Source organism: Leucoraja erinacea, chromosome 3 (genome assembly GCF_028641065.1).
Source record: "Leucoraja erinacea ecotype New England chromosome 3, Leri_hhj_1, whole genome shotgun sequence".
Classification (NCBI taxonomy): Eukaryota; Metazoa; Chordata; class Chondrichthyes; order Rajiformes; family Rajidae; genus Leucoraja; species Leucoraja erinaceus.
The window spans coordinates 93,682,789-93,703,659 of NC_073379.1; the positions used below are offsets into that span (position 1 = coordinate 93,682,789).

Consider the following 20,871-nt stretch of genomic DNA (forward strand, 5'->3'; position numbering starts at 1 on the left):
GCACTCGAGGTAAATGTAATAATATCTTACAGAAGGGATCTGATATTTAGACATAGACATAAAAAATAGGTGCAGTAGGCCATTCAGCCCTTCGAGCCAGCACCGCCATTCATTGTGATCATGGCTGATCGACCCCAATCAATAACCCGTGCCTGCCTTCTCCCCATATCCCTTGATTCCACTAGCCCCTAGTTCTATCTCTCTCTTAAATCCACCCAGTGATTGGGCCTCCACTGCCCTCTGTGGCAGGGTATCCAACAAATTCACAACTCTCTGGGTGAAAAAGTTTTTTCTCACCTCAGTCTTAAATGACCTCCCCTTTAGTCTAAGACTGTGGCCCCTGGTCTGGACTCGCCCAACATTGGGAACATTTTTCCTGCATCTAGCTTGTCCAGTCCTTTTATAGTTTTATATGTTTCTATAAGATTCCCCCCTCATCCTTCTAAACTCCAGTGAATACAAGCCTAGTCTTTTCAATCTTGCCTCGTATGACAGTCCCGCCATCCTAGGGATCAATCTCGTGAACCTACGCTGCACTGCCTCAATTACAATAGGAAATAAATTGCTGGGTAATGGAACTGCTAGCTTTTCTCTTTCAAAGCAACGGAACGAGTATTATCACTAAATACTATCATTTTATACTGCACTATTCTTGCGGGATAATTCTAAAATTTATACTGCCGACTTTTCCAAAGGTTTCTCCCAAAGATTTTAATTCAAATACTATGGACTGTTTGACCGCAAGTACTGTTATCATCATCAAGAAAATAAACTTCAAAATACGAGTTTGTGCTTGAACTGAACACCAATTATAACAGTAAATTACTGACCTGCTGAAGAACAGACACACTTGAGTCCCAACCTTGAAAAGTATACAAAAGTTTGCTACATTTGGATCATAAAAGAAAAAAGTCGTAAATATTGGAGATTTTTTCTTAAATCATTTTAACCACTGAATTAATGTTGCCTTATTGTTCAGTAAAGAAAATCATTTAACTCTTTTAAGACCATCACAACTTAAATGATTTGCATTTCAAAGACAAATATTTTTTAAAAATATACAGATTTCCAATGTTGGATGAAAATAATCGGACATACTGAAAACCTCACCTATCTCAATAAAACAGTCAAAGTAGTTAGTTCAAGTCCAACAAAAATATATCCAATAAAACTTTGGTCTAGCTGCAACATTTGTACATTGTGGTCAAGGTCAGCTCTATTGCTGCTCTCCCTCAGCTCATAAATCATTACTCCTCCAGGTTGCTCTTTGTTTTCAAATGGTGCTAAAAAGCTAACAGGGTACAGAATGTGCTAAAGGTGGGGACTTTAATGCTACTCATCAAAAGTGACAGTAGCATAACAATAATTTAACTGCCTGAACAATTCAGTTGCCCGACTCAACCTACGTGAGGCAAGAGAACTATATTGCGAGCAAAGCATACTCGTCTTCACCAACTTACTTGTGGCAGATGCATCTATACCTGAACAGGAGTGACCACAAAATAACTTTCTTTGTGAGGACCTATTTCTGCTCCTATACTCCTCAATTTCGCAGAGGTTGTGGTGCACTGCATCAAATGAGATGGATTTAAAACAAAACTAACAGCTCAAAACTAGCTATTGGAACTGTACCCCAAGAGCAGAAATGTATTTCATCATAAACTCTCATCTTTTAACCACACTAGTATCATTATCAATCCACAAACCAACTGTGTTTCACAGAGTGCAGAAATCATGGAGGTTACAGTCCCACTTATATTAGCTCAGTTTATCTACGGACACTGTTTTTGGTTTCAGTTGTCTGCAAGAACTCTCAACTGCATTTCACAACATTTATATAACTTCTGTTTTTCACTCTCTTTTCTCATTAAATCAACCAGCTTGCTTCTTAAGCAGTTCGTCACCACTGCTTCCCCCTATCATAGATGGGCCTTTGTTCTTTTCAAACATTAGGGTTCCATGGATAGAATCTTCCACACGCTCTCTCCAATTTGGATTCTCACTTTTTCTGTGCCTTTGTCCAACTTGCTAGTTTACTGATTCTATGAGAAGCTGAGTGTTTCAAAAGTAGTACTGCTTTAATTTAAAAGTAAAGGCTGGTGCCTCAGTAATGCAAAATTTCTGCTACATCTTCCATCAAGTATAAAGCTTCACCAACAGTTAACAGATCACTAAAATTGCAAAGAAACAATCGAGGTCAAACAGAGGAGATGTCATGGAGTCAGTGGCATAGAAGCAAAGGGGAAAGTGGACAGCGGGCATGAAAACAACAATTTCATAGTATGATGTTGGGCTGCAGATATGTTTTAAATATGTTAAAAATTGAGCATTGGAGACAAGTCAGTAGTTATCAGTGATCACGATTTGGTATCATGTCTGTGTAAAATGGTGCCACAGGAATTTGGTCACAGCACCATAAAGATTATAGTAGATCAAACAGATGATGCATTACCATTTTTGTTGGGCAAATAGAGGATGGGCAACATTACCGATGCCAAGAACAATTGGAAATGTATCAAATTGAAAAGTTGTTGCACCGTTCTAATTTTCAATCTCTCGGGAATAGAGTGACCTTGACATGCAAGCAGATTTCCAGCTTCAAACCTAGATTATATCACAAAATATGTGCAAAAAGCTAACCAAAGCTCAGTAATATAATTTTCAATGTATCCTTTCCATTGGAAAAATGTTGATTGGTAAATAATGTAGCAGGTTACACTAGTAGGAGCTATTGGCATGGATAATACACAATCAATCACAATTAAACTACACCGCTTTACAATTTCAAAATATCTATTTTATGTAATATCTAAGTATCAGTTTAGAAATGTATTGTATCCTTCAAGGAAGACATTAACCAAATTATGAAGGCTAACATCATGATCCTACTTTTCACCAGATGTCAGGTCTGAAAAGGAAAGGTTGGATGAAGATCACTTTGGTTTTAAGTGGACTTTAGGTTTATCTAAATTTTAAAAACTTCTGGGAAAAAGAACAAAGTAGAAATGTTTAAAAATTATAACATTTTATTAAAAAAAATAATAGAAGCTGAACTAACTTGGACTTGATATTCCAAAGCTGAAGACTTCCTTGCTGGCTACCAAGTAACAATTTGTTGATATAGGTACTTGGATGCAGAAGGGCAGAAACTGTAAATGTGATTTTATCAAAATTCAGTTGAAGGTATTCTTCTGCAAATAAAGACAATAAGGTTAATACAGCATTATACATCATTAAGGAATATTTTCATTCTAGTCATTTTACAATGGCAAAAGTAATCAAGACTGCAGATGATCTTGCACAAGATTGCTAAGAATTCATGTAACCATGCAACTTGTCAGGTTTCGTCTTTATTAGAAAGTCCCTGGTTTAAACATTTACTAGGTTTAATCAAGCTGTCAGTGCCTAGATCTACAATGGTTTCAGTATACTTGTTTATTATATACGTATCAGTAATATTAGTAATGGAAAATATCAGCTTGTTCTGTTGCTTCCACTTGACATCAATGCAGAACAAGCTTAACAACAATGTTCTATAATAGACCAGGGTACAAAAGTGTCCTTCCATACACAAAGAATGCTCAAATGATTGAAGGAAAGGACAAGCAATCCAAAATGGCCCACAAAATTCAGATGAGGCAACGCAAGGAACAAACCATGAACACAAATTGGTGTTGCATGTTATTTTACTCAGACTAACTTGGAGGCCTCAATTCTTCAAAATACAATTCCAGGAAATATGGGAATTAGTGGCTAATAATCAAAAACAATTCATAATCTTTTAAACTCACCCTCTGATTGCACATCCCAAACAATAAGCGTGTTATCTCGATCCACTGAGATCACATGATCACCAAAAGGCAACAAAAGATGGACTGCTGCATTATGGCCTTCATATATATATACAATCTGAAGTTAAGGGGGAAAAAATCAGTCGCATAAATGGAAAAATAAACAGTTGTTAAATACATTTTTTTTAATCGTATTGCATTAACAAATTAAATCAATGCATACGAGAAAACTGAGCACTCGTAATCATCAATGGAAAACAGCAAAAAGCACAATTTAGCCCAAATCATTATTTTTACTGACAAAAATGCTGTTGATTTTACTTACCAAATTCTAATAGGAAAAAAGTATTTATCTTCAATTAAAAAAAAATATATTTTTTGGATAGGAAGATGCAACTTTCCTCACTCTACTTCTCCATTTTCAACATTGCCATTTTGCAATTAATCTCCCATTCACCTAATCTCCTATTCAGCTATACCCAGCTGCTGCTCATATTGTTATACAAGCTCCAAAACAAATCAAACTTGGCTTACTTATATTCTTAACATTTGTTGTCGGGAACCGAAGTATTCGGCCTGCACTCATGGACCCAAGGTGTCAATAATGGTACTTGAAAAGCAAAAGAATCCAAATGTTGGAATGGAAAACACTGGAGATGCTCAACAGGTCAGGCAGCATTAAAGGACAGAGAAATAAAGTTGACGTCACAAGTCTGATGACTATTCAGCAGAGATGAACAGTTATCGACATGAAACATTACACGTTTTCCTCTTCACATGCTCCCTGTCCTGCTGAGTATCCCCAGCATTTTATTTCTGTCAGCAACAGTATCGTTATAGACTGTGAACTTCATTGAGGAGACAAGGACTACAGAGATGATGACAAAGTTAAATCATACGTCACAAAAATTATGAAACGAGATTAGTTTTACTTGGCTTCATGTTCAGTACTATGGCGTCAGCTGATACACAGACCACTTACGGTCGAACACTCGTCAGTGGTTGTGAGGGCTGCCACGTGACGTCATGGGTTAAGGGGAGTGTCCTGCTACATAAGCATATCTCACCTTGAGATAACCCCAGTCGACAGGTAGCTGAGCTCGAGACATCACCCTCGCTCAGCTACAGCAGCAATGACAATTAAGTTAGTGGACCAAACTTGCATGTAACACCTGAATAAAGCAACTGTTTATTCACCACGTTTGGTGCCTCTATAGTACAAACATTGTGGACCAATGAGCCTGTTCATGTGCTATACTCTTCTATAATTCTATACAGATTTTCAACCATAGTTGTCACTTAGAAATATTTTAATTTCCTTTACAACAAATAAGTGTTTTTGCTTTCGTACTTCTGTCAATTGTCAGTTATGCTATTTGCAGGATGACAAGCAGCATCAGGAACCATTAACCATTGAACCAGCATCTGCAGTTCCTCCCAACACCATTAATTTAAAACTGGTCCCCGCAGCAACATCTGGATATGATTCTCCAACACATCTTTTGCCAATTAAGAATCTCAACCTACAGTCGTTTCCAGAATACTTCCTATCACTAACATTACAGTGAGTGCTGTTACGACAGAGGTTATGCTATGCAAATCCTAGTTTCCTTCAATAATCACATTTGTAAGGAACGAGATTATAATCTTGACGGGTGGTAACCTATCAGCACTCCTTTCTGTGTTTCTATGTTTCTATGTTTCTATGTTCTTTATCCTCATTCATTACAAGAAATCGCAGCTATTCATTAAATAAAATGTTAAAATGTGAATGCAGTTTATTTTAATTTGATATTCCAAATGCAAAAAGATTTCTTGTACCCTGGCATTTCTTAAATATGTCGTTCAACTCAACTAAAATTTAAACTCACATCTTTGTTTTTGGCAAATGCTTTCACATAGTTGCCATGAGCTGCAAACACAAGCATTCGGTCTGCTGCCAGACAGGTGATGTCCTCAGGAAGTGGATTACCTAGAAGAAGTAATAATATTTACACGGGAACTTCATCATATTAGTTTTTGTAGGTAGGCTGGATGCATTTTATTTAACAGGACATTACAGGAAATCGTAAATTTCTGCAAGCTGCTTCCTTCAAAAAGATTGAGAATAGCAAACATTATCTGCATTTATACAGTGTATACATACAAACCAAAACACATCAGCATGCTCAACTGCATGGCAGTTAAAAGAATTTAGCAGCAATGAAATGACACAACTATGCATAACATGTTGCCCAATTCCTCTTTGCCCCATATCAGATGAGGCAGTTAAGCATCAACCATATCGGCACATTAAGGAAAGATGATCCAGTTTGGGATAAAGTTACTGAAGAGGGAAAATATAATTTCTCTTAAATTTACTTTTCTAATTACATTCACGATAATTTTTATGGAAAAAATTCAACCTAAATAAATAGGTCACCTGACATGTGATTCTATTTATTTTCCAGTGTGCAGCTGTTTTACCTCCTCCCTTTTTCAATTAAGCCATTTAAAATCTTCAGAAACATCCCGATTATAACAAAATATTTTTCCTCTGTGATATTTCCCATATATTCATCTTTGTATCAGGCTTTTTTGCTGGCTATAAAACTGCAATATTGTCTACATTGCAATATTATTTATCAAAAAATATTATAGCAAATTACAAAAGAAAGGAAGTCATGAGAAGTATGTGCTCGTTCTTGTTCCTATCCAGCAATTGGAACCATTCAGAATTAGAACTTCATTGATTTATTTTGATAAATGGGATTTGGTCTGTGCACAAAGCACATTGATTCAGTTTTCAAACCATGCATGATATAAGTTCATGAGCATGTAGTCTGTAAACCAACGCTGGCACATGCAGAATTAAATTAACCAAACAGATGACAAATGGAGATCAGCAATGAAGAATGGCAAAGGCAAACATGCTCTAGGAAACTATAATGATTCCATAAAAGTTCTGTACATTAATTAACTTTATATATTTGCAGAAAGTTCTCCAGAAGCACAAATTAACCCACTGGTAATCAAGGAGAAATTAACAATAAATTGTGACAGCAGTGGTAGACCCTCAGCTATTAATAATTTCTTATCATGGGTTATCATAAATGTCTTTTGCCCCTGCCATCTTAAATCTTTCTGGCATTCCAAGTTCTACACATATACGTAATTATTTCTGAAGGGCAATCTATTGAACATGCACATATTTCAGAAACACACAACGAATAACCTGTTTTTTTGGTTACTTTTTTTTTTAAATAAAAGGTCTACATTTCCTGTGCTAATTATTTGAAATATACATGACTTTAATGTTATTAAATAATAGGGTTACATCTCATCTTTCAATGTAATTTACAATACTACAAATGAAGGCAAAGTTTCAAAAATACTACAAGCACAAATAAAAAATTGCATACTTACTAACTGCAACTATTCCAAGTTTTTTCACCTGTTAAGACAAATATGTCTTACATTAATTGAAAATCAAAAAACTATAGATGGTGGAAGTAAAATGTATCTACTGAATGTTTTCAGCATTTTCTGTTCTCATTCTGTATTATTTATGTAACATGATTAGCCTGCTGAGAATAATTGCATAAGGGCATATTTTAAAGTCAACAGCAATGCACCACATATAACATGGAATCAAGCCCTTTGGCCCAACTCATCTATGCTGAGCAAGATGCCTACTGAGTCAATCCTATGCCTGCATTTGGCCCATATCATTCTGAACTTTCCCCATCCAAGTGTCTTTTAAATATTGTAATTGTACTTTCTGCAATCACTTCCTCTGGCAACTTGTTCCATATAGCCACCACCTGCTGTGTAAAAAAAAAACAAACAAACAAAAAACTTGCCCTTCAAACTTCCTCCTCTCACCTTAAACCTACGACTCCCTTACCTGGAAAAAAGACTTATCTATGCTTTCCCGCCCCATTTACTGCTAATATACAAAATTAATATATTAAAATATTGAATATTTCGCTCGTGGGGGAACTGTTGGGGGGGAGCCGGCGTTTTTTGTAACTTTGTCAGCGTCATAGGTGGCTGCTATTTGTATGCGTTATGTACGCAAGCAAAGAATTTCACAGGTTCCTGTGCCTAATCACCTCTGTGACAATAAAGTATTGGCCTCATTATCTTCCTGAGGAGACTGAAGAAGGTCCATGTCCTCCCTGGTGATTCTACCTCATCGAGTTTACCTTAAATCACAGTATTTACTTAATCCCACCATCACTGGTTCCACGCTCCCCTCCATTGAGTCTGTCCAAAGGAAGCGCTGTCTGCGGAGGGCGCTCAGCATCGCCAAGGACTGTACCCCTGACATATCTCTGCCTCCTGTTTCCTGACAATGCCTCGATATCCATTATCAACCAGAATTCACAAGCTTGAATGTTCATATCACCAGATTCAACAACAGTTTCTCCTCCACTTATCAAATTCTTGAACTGACCTTTCTCATGCCAAAGACATTCTCCTGATCTTCCAACCTACCTCATTTAAGCCGTTGGCCTTTTTTTAGCACAATTTTTTGCAAGACCTTTGTAGCACTGATGTACAAATGGATCTTGGAACCCTAAGTCTATAGCTTCCTGAAAGTGGCAAAGCAAAAGCAGTGGTAAAGAAGGCTTCTGGTATGCTTGCCGTCATTGGTCAGGATGCAACAGTATAGGACATTTGTTAGGCCGTATTTGGATTATTGCACACAATCCTGTTGGTCCCATTACAGGAAGGATGTGGAGGCTTTGAAAAGGGAGAGGGAGGGAGAGATTGAACACTTAGACTGTATTCTCGGGAGACCCGACAGAAGAACAAAAAATTAAAAGAGGCATAGATAAGATAGTTAGATTTGGCATCAATCAATCAATCAACCTTTATTGTCATCTTGCAAAGCAACAATTGCACAATGCAAAATGAGAAGACGTTTCCCAGGGAATACCGGAGCATCGCACATAAAACTTAAACATTTCACACATAATAACAGTAAAAACAATCCAGTCCCTGATGAAACAGTATAAATAATTAAAAGCAGGTAAAACAGCAACATTAAAATACAGTAAAAACAGTCATTAAAATGTCCAGGGCAGCTGATTTGAGTGGCCAGTGCCAGAGTTATTAAATTGTCAGTGCAAAGCAGCAGAATCAGGTGGAGTGACTGTTTAGCAGCCTCACAGCCTGTGGCAGGAAGCTGTTTAGCAGTCTGGTAGTCCGGGCTTTGATGCTACGGTATCTCTTGCCTGATGGCAGGGGATCCAGGTGTGTGTGGAGGGGGTGCAGTTTGTCCTTAGCTATTCTCAGAGCTTTATTCAGACAGCGGCTCTGGAACAGTTCTTGTACCGAGGGTAGGGAGACGCCAATGATCCTTTCTGCTCTCCTCACTACCCTCTGCAGAGCCTTCCTGTCTGAGCAGTTACAGTTGGAGTACCATGTGTTCATGCAGTACGTGAGTACAGACTCCACCTTGCCCCTGTAAAAAGTCCTGAGGTGGTTGGTAGAGAGTGAGGCCTGTATGTGTTTCCTCAGGTAGTGCGGGAAAGACATTGTGGGCCAAAGGGCGTTATTTTAGGTGTAGAAAGAAACTGCAGAGGCTGGTTTACACCAGATAGACAAAAAATGCTGGAGTAACTCAGCATTTACACCAGATAGACAAAAAATGCTGGAGTAACTCAGCATGTCTGGATGAAAGCAACTGGTGACGTTTCAGGTCGAGATATCGAGACCTTTTTTCAGACTGAAAATGGATCTCAACCCAAAACGTATTCATTTTTCTCCAGAGGTGCTTCGAGACACGCTGAGTTTCTCCAACATTTTTTGTCCATCTTGGATCAATTCTTATGATGTATTGTTTTACATTCTAGGTACGTGTCATGGGTCAGCACAGATTCAATGACCATTATTGTACTGTACTGCTGACTTTACGAGACAGAGGTAAATATTCAGGAATGCTCTCAAAGCCATCTTTAGAAAAAACAATGCAATGTCCCCCGTCTCCCTAATGATTCAAAAGATTATCCAAGGTGATGGCCGGTGTAAACAGAGATGCGATCATCTGTGTAAACAGAAGAGAACTTCCCACTCATCAAACAAAGTATTTCATGCCACATCAATGGAAAAGTGTATGTCTCCCACATTGTCCTCATTAGCCGCTTCAGAATCCGCTAACCCAGTGGAAGTAAATGGTGTCAAGTTGGGGAAAAGGGGAGTACAATGGGATCTGGGGGTCCTTGTTCATCAGTCAATGAAAGTAAGCATGCAGGTACAGCAGGCAGTGAAGAAAGTGAATGGCATGTTGGCCTTCATAACAAGAGTAGTTGAGTATAGGAGAAAAGAAGTCCTTCTGCAGTTGTATAGGGCCCTAGTGAGACCACACCTGGAGTATTGTGTGCAGTTTTGGTCCCCTAATTTGAGGAAGGACATCATTGCTATTGAGAGAGGGCAGCGTAGATTTACAAGGTTAATTCCCGGGATGGCGGGACTGTCATATGCTGAAATAATGGAGCGGCTGGAGTTTAGAAGGATGAGAGGGTATCTTATTGAAACATATAAAATTAGGGGTTTGGACACTAGAGGCAAGAAACATGTTCCCGATTTTAGGGGAGACCAGAACCGGGGGCCACTGCTTAAGAATAAGGGATAAGCCATTTAGAACAGAGATGACGAAAAACTTTTTCACAATTAAGAGTCTGTGGAATTTTCTGCCTCAGAGGGCAGTGGAGGCCAGTTCTCTGGATACTTTCAAGAGAGTTAGTGGAGTCAGGGGAATGGGAAGGCAGGAACGGGGTATTGACTGGGGATGATCAGCCATGATCATATTGCTGTGCTAGAAGGGCCGAATGGCCTACTCCTGCAACTATTGTCTAAACCTTGTCCATTCCCACACCACACAAAGGGTGGTGGGTGTACAGAACAAGCTGTCAGAGGAGGTTGTTGAGGGAAGGACTATCCTAACGTTTAAGAAACAGTGAGACAGGTACACGAGTAGTTTCAGAAGGAACTGCAGATGCTGGAAAATCGAAGGTTGACAAAAAAAGCTGGAGAAACTCAGCGGGTGCAGCAGCATCTATGGAGCGAATATCGCCTATTTCCTTCGTTCCATAGATGCTGCTGCACCCGCTGTGTTTCTCCAGCTTTTTTGTCTACCCCAGGTACACGAGTAGGATTTTTAGGTTTGGAGGGATATGGACCAAACAACGTGGGCAAGTTGGGACGAGTGTTGGCCGGACTGTGGGCAAGTCGGGCCGAAGGGCCTGTTTCCACACTGTAATCACTCAATGACTCCCCACGGTGAATAATGCACGGGGAATAAAGGTGGTCGGATGGCCGGCCGGCCGGTCAGACGGTGCATGTAGTTGAGGTGCAGGCAGGACTCACGTTGTAGATGTGGAAACTCGCCCCCACGGCCGTCACCAGGTAAAACGCGCGGTGCCGCTGGTGGAAGCGAACCACGTGCGGGACGTGGTTACAGTTGAGCGCGAGCGCCCGGTAGCTGTTGAAAATGGCGCTGCCGTTACTGGGAGACATCCTGCGGCCCCGACACACAGCGGGGAAGGTAAAATGCTGAGGGGTTTAAAAACCCAGGCGCGACTGTCCAAATGCCAACTTATTCTCCACCTCCAACCACCGCAAGAGTGCGTGCAGCGCAATAAACCGTCCTCCTCACAGCGCAGTTTTGGTTCCGACGGTCCGTCCCCCTTGTTGTGTGTCCCACTTTTCACCTTCCTTCCCACATTCAAAGATTATACATCCACAAGGTACACAAAAAAAAAGCTGTAGAAACTCAGCGGGTGCAGCAGCATCTATGGAGCGAAGGACATAGGCAACGTTTCGGGCCGAAACCCTTCTTCAGACTGATCTAGCATCTTTGCCCTCATTCACTCTTCAGCAGCTGCTGGAGGTGGATTCTCCATCACACAGTACAAAAAAAAAACAAAGATCCTACAGCTCCTCTAGTATCTTTGGTAAAAACTTGCGTTTGTTCACGATGCCAAAAAAAAAGGAAACAAGCGTCGACTGAAATGTAAAATGACCACTGCAAGAACAGCTGTACAAACAAGTTACATTGGTTTTGCAACTTTCACCACAAATGGAGGGGGAAGCCCAAAAGTATTTCTATTCCGAGTTAGCAGCTTGACGACATCCTATAGTTAGTGAAGATGGACACAAAATGCTGGGATAACTCAGCGGGTCAGGCAGTATCTTTGGAGAAAAGGAATAGGTGATATTTCAAGTCGAGACCCTTCTTCAATCAGTTCCCTCCATCAGTCTGAAGAAGGGTTTCGATCCGAAACGTTGCCTATCTCCATCGCTCCATAGATGCTGCTGCACCTGCTGAGTTTCTCCAGCATTTTTATGTACCCTCAGTTAATTGGCAGTGTTCAATTCGGCAATTAAAAAGAGAGATTCATATTGTTAAACTGAACAACTATCCAAATCTGAAGGAAAACACATTGTGTGGAAGAAAATAAATCAGGAATGGCAACAATACTGGGAACAGGAGACAAAGGGGAGACACCTCTATTCGCTACAAAACAGAGTGGGCATTACAGCAAGAAGAGGGGGGAACAGGAGGGAACAGGTAGTATTAACAAGATTGAGGATAGGACACACTCACCTGAACAGCACATTAAAAATATTGGTAAAACACCCTACTGGGCTGTGTGAGGAATGCCATCAGCCAGAAACAGTTCAGCATGCCCTAATTGCATGTAGGAGATATGTGAAAGAAAGAGGATTTATGATCATTGAAATGAGGAAAATTGGATTGACAGAAATATCAGTAAAGAACATTCTAGAGTGTGGAGGGAAAGGAAAAGGAATAAAATTGTTTGATTTCTTGAGGGCCTCTGGGCTTATAAAAAGGATATAATGTAAAGACATGAGAGTACTGTGGAATGAAGCCAGAAGGTGGCAGCAATGCAACATTGTGGATGCCGGCTGCCGTAAAACTCCAAAGAAGAAGAAGAAGAAGAAGAAGTTAAACTGAACTTGGACACCTGTGGGGCCGAAACAGCAAAACTGCAACTTGCGAAGGATATCTGACGGATAGAAGAGACGAATTTAGAAGTGAGAGGCAGAACCTGATTGAAACATTTAAGATGTACCTGGAAAGAACGGCACCTTCCGTGGGAGAATCTAAAACGAGGAGACCATGTCTTGGAGTCATAGAGTGATACAGTGTGGAAACAGGCCCTTCAGCCCAACTTGCCCACACCGGTCAACAATGTCCCAGCTACCCTAGTCCCAATTGCCTGCGCTTGGTCCATATCCCTCCAAACCTGTCCTATGCATGTACCTGTCTTATACAACTTTCTTAAACAATGGGATAGTCCCAGCTCCTCAGCAGCTTGTTCCATACCCCCACCACCCATTTGTGTGAAAAACATACCCCTCAGATTCCTATTAAATCTTTTCCCCTTCACCTTGAACCTATGTTCTTCGATTCCCCTACTCTGGGCAAAAGACTCTGTGCATGTACCTGGTCTATTCCTCTCATGATTTTGTATACCTCTATAAGATCTCTCCTCATCCTCCTGCGCTCCATGGAATAGAGACCCAGCCTACTCAACCTCTCCCTCTAGCTCACACCCTCTAGTCCTGGAAACACCCTTGTAAATCTTTTCTGAACCCTTTCAAGCTTGACAATATCTTTCCTATAACATGGTGCCCAGAACTGAACAAAATATTCAGTCTCACCAACGTCTTATACAACCGCAATATGACCTCCCAACTTCTATACTCAATATTCTGACTGATGAAGTCCAAAATGCCAAAAGCCTTTTTGACAAACCTTATCTACTTCCGATTCGTTCTTCAAGGAACATGCACCTGTACTCCTAGATCCCTCTGCTCTACAACATACCCAGAGGCCTACCATTTCCTGTGTAGGTCCTGCCTTTGTTCGACGTCCCAAAATGCAACACCTCACACTTCTAAGGGGCAGCCTTCAAACCCGTCCTGCGCGTGTACAGTCCAGATCCACGTTTCCTCCCTTCACCAGCGAGAATGCCAGGGTCCCGGGCAGTGGGAGCACTAGGGACGTGGGGGACAAACACGGCGAGGCAGGCGAGCGGGGTACCGTGCGTGGTGGTGAGGAATGTGGAGACACAACCAGGGGTGGGTCTGCAGCTGCAGGTCGTGAGGGAAGAGAAAGTCAATAGACAATAGGTGCAGGAGTAGGCCATTTGGCCCTTTGAGCCAGCACCTCTATTCAATGTGATCATGGCTGATCATCCCCAAATCAGTACCCCGTTCCTGCCTTCTCCCCATATCCACTGGCTCCACTATCTTTAAGAGCCCTATCTAGCTCTTTCTTGAAAGTATCCAGAGAACTGGCCTCCACAGACTCACAACTCTCTGTGTGAAAAAGTGTTTCCTCATCTCCGTTTTAAATGGCTTACCCCTTATTCTTAAACAGTGGCCCCTGGTTCTGGACTCCCCCAACATCGGGAACATGTTTCCTGTCTCTAGCGTGTCCAAACCCTTAATCTTATGTTTCAATAAGATCCCCTCACACTCTTCTAAACTCCAGAGTATACAAGCCCAGCTGCTCCATTCTTTCAGCATATGACAGTCCCGCCATCCCGGGAATTAACCTTGTAAACCTACGCTGTACTCTCTCAATAGCAATAATGTCCTTCCTCAAATTAGGGGACCAAAACTGTGCACAATACTCCAGGTGTGGTCTCACTAGGGCCCTATACAACTGCAGAAGGACCTCTTTGCTCCTATACTCGACTCCTCTTGTTATGAAGGCCAACATGCCGTTCGCTTTCTTCACTGCCTGCTGTACCTGCAGGCTTACTTTCATTGACTGATGAACAAGGACCCCTAGATCCCGTTGTCCTTCCCCTTTTCCCATCTTGACACCATTTAGATAGTAATCTGCCTTCCTGTTTTTGCTACCAAAGTGGATAACCTCACGTTTATCCACATTAAACTGCGTCTGCCCACTCACCCAACCTGTCCAAGTCACCCTGCATTCTCATAACATCCTCCTCACAGTTCACACTGCCACCCAGCTTTGGTCATCCTCAAATTTGCTAATGTTACTTAGAATCCCTTCATCTAAATCATTGATGTATTTGGAAATAGCTTCGGACCCAGCACCGAGCCTTGCAGTACCCCACTAGTCACTACCTGCCATTCTGAAAGAGACCCGTTAATCCCTCCTCTTTGTTTCCTGTCTGCCAACCAATTTTCTATCCATGTCAGCACTCTACCCCCAATATCATGTGCCCTAATTTTGCCCACTAATCTCCTATGTGGGACCTTATCAAAAGCTTTCTGAAAGTCCAAGTATACTACATCCACTGGCTCTCCATTGTCCATTTTCCCAGTTACATCCTCATAAAATTCCAGAAGATTAGCCAAGCATGATTTCCCCTTCGTAAATCCATGCTGACTCAGACCGATCCTGTTACTGTTATCCAAATGTGCCGCTATTTCATCTTTTATAATTGACCAGCATCTTCCCCACGACTGATGTCAGACTAACTGGTCTATAATTCCCTGGTTTCTTAAAAAGTGGGATAACATTAGCTACCCTCCAATCCACAGGAACTGATCCTGAATGTATAGAATATTGGAAAATGTTCACCAATGCATCCACGATTTCTAGAGCCCCTTCCTTAAGTATCCTGGGATGCAGACCATCAGGCCCTGGGGATTTATCAGCCTTCAGTCCCATCAGTCTACCCAGCACCATTTCCTGCCCAATGTGTCCGTCAGCAGATGGGTAGATCGGACGCGGAGCATCAGGATACGAGACAGCAGGACATGGTTCCTTCACAGGAAGGAGATGTTGACGTTGCTTTTGTAGATCCCTCCGTCTGCACTCACCAGGTACGAGCGTGGCTCTTTTGCGGGACTGTGGATGAAAACCAAACGGCCATAGCCCTTGTTGGTTTGAAGGCGAACGACTCGGCCACTGGAGAGAGGTGTAAGTGGTTTGCTGGATTTATCAAAACATCGTTTTTGGGTATCACGTTTCAGTTGGAGTTGTTTCTGGACAGCAAGTGGTGAACGAACCTGTGGCTGCAGTAGTTGTTTGGGCATAGGCAGCACGGGTCTATCGGGAAATCAGGCGTTGGGCAGGAGACCCCAGTATTGGGTCACGGGCGATGTTTCTCAGGTTGAGCAGGTCCAGGTTGATATCGAATGTGAGGTGTGCAAGGTGTGAGCACTCCATCAATTGCTTGGCGCTCCTGACAGCCCATTCTGCAAGTCCGTTTCATTGTGGGAATTCTGGACTGCTGGTGACGTAGCAAAAATACCATCATTGGGCAAAGTTTTTAAAACACTGGCTATTGAACTGACTGCTGTTACCTGACAAGAGGTGTGCTGGGGCACCGTGTACAGTGAAATGGCGTGCCAGCTTATGGATTACTGCAGCGGATGTTGGGCTTTGGAGGTCAATTTCGAACCAGCCCGAATATGAGTCAACGAGAACCAGATACTGTTTGCCACGCCACTCGAATAGGTCAGTAGCAAGCGTGGACCAAGGCAGCGATGGGACAGGATGTGAGAGCAGGGGCTGCTTCTGTTGGTGTAGCGTCAGGCTGTTGCAGATAGCACAGGCTTCAAATTTCCCACGTACGAATTCGGTCACTCCAGGCCAGAAAAACATGCTCTTTGCTCGGAGTATGTTTGCTTCCACACCAGTGACTCCTGTAGACGGCATCAAAATATGTGTCCCGTAGGGCAGTTGGGATGACTGCCTTGTGACCCTTGATTATGACACCGTCCTGCGGCATCAGTTCGTCACGGACCAGGTAGTATGGGTGTATAGGAAGTGGTGCAGGATATTGTTTATCCAGCCAGCCAAGCCCAATGACTGAAAATAGTAGCTGTAAAGTTGTATCTGCAGCCGTTTGCTCTGCCTGGTTGCTGAGGCATTCTGTAGGGATGTACGACACCATCATTACTGTCAACTGGTCATTTTCACACAGCTGTTGTTTGCAGATTTTTCATGGGGCTCTTGATAACGTGTCAGCCAGATGCATGTCCTTGTCCCTTTTGTGGACAAGTGTGAAATCGAAACTCTGTAGCTGCATCATCATGCATTGCAGGCGAGCAAAGCAGCATGAATGGATTTGTTCAGAATAGTGACCAAAGGTTGGTGGGCTGTTTCAACAATCACAGACTTCCCAAAAATAAAGTTCTTGAATATCGTGCAGGCAAAAACCATGGCTAGTAATCTCTTTTCGATCTGGGCGGATCGCTGTTCCATCTCAGACAAGGTGCGGGAGGTGTAAGCAACAGGTCTGCAGTCTCCCTCGATGGAATTGTGGGGGCAAGCAGCTACAAGTCCATATTCGGAAGCATCACACGTAAGTGTCACCAGCAGTTTTATATCAAAATAAGTGAGGATAGGAGCACTGTACAATTGTAATTTAAGGATTTTGAACGTCTTCTGGTGTGGGTACCAAGACCATGCAGTGTCTTTGTGACTCAGATGTCGCAGGGGGGCAGATATTTCGCTGAGGTTGGGAATGATTTTCCCCAGGTAGTTAACCATTCCCAGGAATCTCTGCAAAATTGTCACGTCAGTGGGAACTGGCACCTCGTTGATGGCAATGGTCTTGGAGGGGTCAGCTCTGAGGCCATCACTGATGAAAAAGTGACCGAGACATTGGACCTCCTTGATGCGGAATCTGCACTTCAGAGGGTTGAGTTTGAGGTGGATGTCTTTTACACGGTCTAGTACTTAAAAAAAAACTGGCATCATGTTCAGTCATGTTGCATCCAGCAACGAGAATGATGGCACAAGGAGACACCGCAAACAATTGTTCCAGTGTACACTGGAATACTTCACTAGCAGAGTTGATGCCAACGGGCATCTGCAGGAACTTGTAACATCCAAAGGGGGTGCCGAACGTGTGTGCTGGTTCTGCCGTTTGAAGATTAGATTAGATTAGATTAGATCCTTTATTTGTCATTCAGACCTTACGGTCTGAACGAAATGTCATTACCTGCAGCCATACATACAATAATAAACAACAGAACAGACAGTAAACACAAATTAACATCCGCCACAGTGAGTCCACCAAGCACCTCCTCACTGTGATGGAAGCAAAAATCTTAGGGCTCCTGTCTCTCCCCTCCTCTTCTCCCTCTGCGCTGAGGCGATACCCCACCGGGCGATGGTAAGTCAGTCCCGTAGCTCACCGAGCTCCGCGAACGGGCCGGTTCAAACTCCGCGGCCCGGGGGTGGTCGAAGCTGCCGCCCTCCAGTCCAGCGGACGCAGCTGTTGACGATGTCGTCCACTGGCCCGCGGCCGAACCCTGGACTCAGGCTGCCGCCGTCAGAACGCCGTCTCAGCCACCGGAGCACCGTTCCAGCCCCGAGCCGGGTCGCCCTCACGTGAGCGTCTCAGCCCCTCACGGGAGCGTCGTTACCCTAGAGCCGGGCCGCCCTCACGGGAGCGAGCCCAGGGCAAGTCCTGACAGCCTCCGGAGCCTCGAGGTCGCCAGCTCCGCCATTTGGCCTCAGCGCAGACGGAGGCAGAGAAGGGGGATACGACAAGAAAGTCGCATTCCCCCGAAGGGAGAGACAGAAAGCCCTGTTTCAACCCCCCCCACACACACACATAACACAAACCTAAAAACCAAAAACTTAAATAAACAAGACGAAAAAAACAACACAAAAAAGTAAAAACAAACGGACTGCAGGCGAGCCGCAGCCATTCACCAGCGCCGCCACTTATGGAACATTGTGGAGCTGCGGGTCTGTGGAGCAGCCAGCCATGGGCGGCGGCGCTGAGTTTAACACCACAGAGCCTGGGATCTCTCGCCGAGATCGCCAATGGCGGAGCTCCGTCCAGCGCAACCTGTTGGATTCGGAAGCCGTGGTCTCTGGTAAGGAAGGGGCCATGCCAGGTATCCCAAGCCGCTGAGAGGGTTCTCCCGACGCCGGAGCACCGGCGAGAAGGGCCTGAAACATCGGGCTGCCATAGCGGCGTCTGCGGAGGCCTCAATAGGCCCGACCATGGGCGGACAAGGGGATGGGGACTGGCCTTTGTGCCTTCCCTCACAGTGGGAACCATTGTGGGGGGATGTTTTTATGTTTATTGTTAAATTCCTTTATAATGTTATGTTGTAATCTTATTAATGTGCTGCAATGGCAATTCAAATTTCACTACACCAATTGGTGTATGTGACAATAAATGAACCTTTGTACTCTGTCACGCATAGCATGTGGAATGTGGTATGGTGCTCGTACCACAGGTAAGACATTTGCATCGGTGAATATATTGTATTTGCGTCCCAAGCTTTTCGTCAAAAAGTTCCTTGTACTGGGAAAGTATCTGCTGGGTGAAGCCATCGGCAGGAGATATTTGATGGACAGTTGGCCCGAAAGTTACCAGTCATAAGTCATGGCATGTGTTAATGCAAAGCAGAGTTGCAACTTTCCCACGGACAATAAAAAAGTTCAGCTTGTGAGCTTGTGCCGCTAGGTGGCACTGCAGTTCAGCTTTTCCAACTCTGTGTACCTCCCCACCCCCATAGGCTAACAAAGTGGCTGATGTGTCTACAATATGTTCGTCATTCTTGACTCGTGTAAATTCAGACAATGACATGAAGTTACATTTGGCCCCATTGTCGATCTTTGCAACAGTAATGGTATTGTTGCCACAAAGTGAAACTTCAGGGTCGAGTCACTTGTTAGTGGAATCAACCAGGGAGTGTATGTTCTGGTCTCCAATTGGAGGCGTGGGTTCGTATCCCACTTCTGACACCATGTTGAGTAAATCACACATACTCACGGATCTGGTACAACAGTATTTATTGAGTAACTTATACAAAACACTATTGCAGGTTAGCTCAACCATGCTGCATCACCAACTAACAGCACATGTCTGGTTGCTATAATATGAATGGTGTTGTAGTAGGCGGAGCTTATATTAATAAAGCTCTACATTGGTTAGTAAGTAATGTAACCAATCTACAATCCAAATCATTGATGCAGATGACAAACAGTGGTGTGGCCCAGCACCGGACCTTCAGGCACACCATTAGTCACAGGCCTTAAGTCAGAGAACAAACCTTCCACCCTCTGCTTCCTTCCATGGAGCCAATTTGTTATCCATTCAGCTGTCTCTCCTTGGATCCCATGCCATCTAACCTTCCAGAGCAGCCTACCATATGGAACCTTGTTGAACACTGAAGTCCATGTACACAACATTTACACCTCTGCCCTCATCAATTTTTGGTCATGTCTTCAAAAAAAATCAATCAGATTTGTGAGACACAACCTCCAACGTACAAAACCATGCTGACAGTCCCTAATCAGCTCTTGCCCAGCCAAATGCCTGTATATCCTATTCCTCAGAATACTCTCCAGTAACTAGGGCCGGATTTACATATAAGCTAGACAAGGTTAAGTTTAGGGCCTCGAGATCTAGGGGGGCCTACTCACCTCGCTGCCTCACCGACCATCCGCCCACAGGGACCTCCTACTCACTGTCAGGTAGACATGGTCCTCTAGTCGTGGGGGTGGGGCATTGGGAGGGGGGGGGGGGGGGGGGGGGCTCACAAGTGAAATAGCTTAGGGCCTCGCTTCATCTAAATCCGGCCCTGCCAGTAACCTTTCAACTACAGATGTTAAGCTCACCGGCCTATAGTTCCCAGCAATTTCCCTGCAGCCCTTCTTGGAAAGAAGCACAACATTTGTCACCCTCCAGTCTTCCAGCACCTCTCCTGGATTTAAGGACGACTCGTAAATTTCAACCAGGGCTCCCGCAATTTCTTCTTTTGTTTCCCACAATATCCTCGGATATATCTGGTCAGGCTCTGGAGATTTGTCTACCTTCAAACCGACAGTACCTTCAGTACTTCTTCGACAGTAACCCTGAATGCTCTCAAGACACTTCCAGTGACTGCTCCACTTTCCTCCGTCCTACTGTTTTTCTTCTGCACATTCCGAGGTTATAGATCACTTGATATAAACAGTCTTGGCAACGGTGGTGCTGAGTTGTGCACAGGCTTACATTTCGTTCGTGATCGGGGTCGGGCCTGGCCTGGCCGTCCGGCCGCTGTTGAGTTGCTGCTGGGCCGTCCCCGTCCTCTCCCCGGTGTCCCGTCCCTGTCTGAGGTG

At 43.4% G+C, this 20,871-nt stretch overlaps 1 protein-coding gene across 1 annotated transcript in view; it reads right to left on the bottom strand.

Annotated features, from left to right (window-relative positions):
* The window catches only part of wdr36 (WD repeat domain 36), a 73,579-nt gene extending 62,150 nt beyond the window's left edge, over nt 1-11,429 (bottom strand). Inside the window, exons 1-6 of the mRNA XM_055633208.1 lie at nt 11,148-11,429; nt 7,197-7,224; nt 5,663-5,763; nt 3,792-3,909; nt 3,059-3,191; nt 831-885 (exon numbers count right to left, since the gene is read on the bottom strand). Coding sequence (XP_055489183.1) covers nt 831-885; nt 3,059-3,191; nt 3,792-3,909; nt 5,663-5,763; nt 7,197-7,224; nt 11,148-11,297 — 585 coding nt within the window. The 5' untranslated portion in view covers nt 11,298-11,429. The remainder of the gene's footprint in view (nt 1-830; nt 886-3,058; nt 3,192-3,791; nt 3,910-5,662; nt 5,764-7,196; nt 7,225-11,147) is intronic.
* Nucleotides 11,430-20,871: the final 9,442 nt, after the last annotated feature.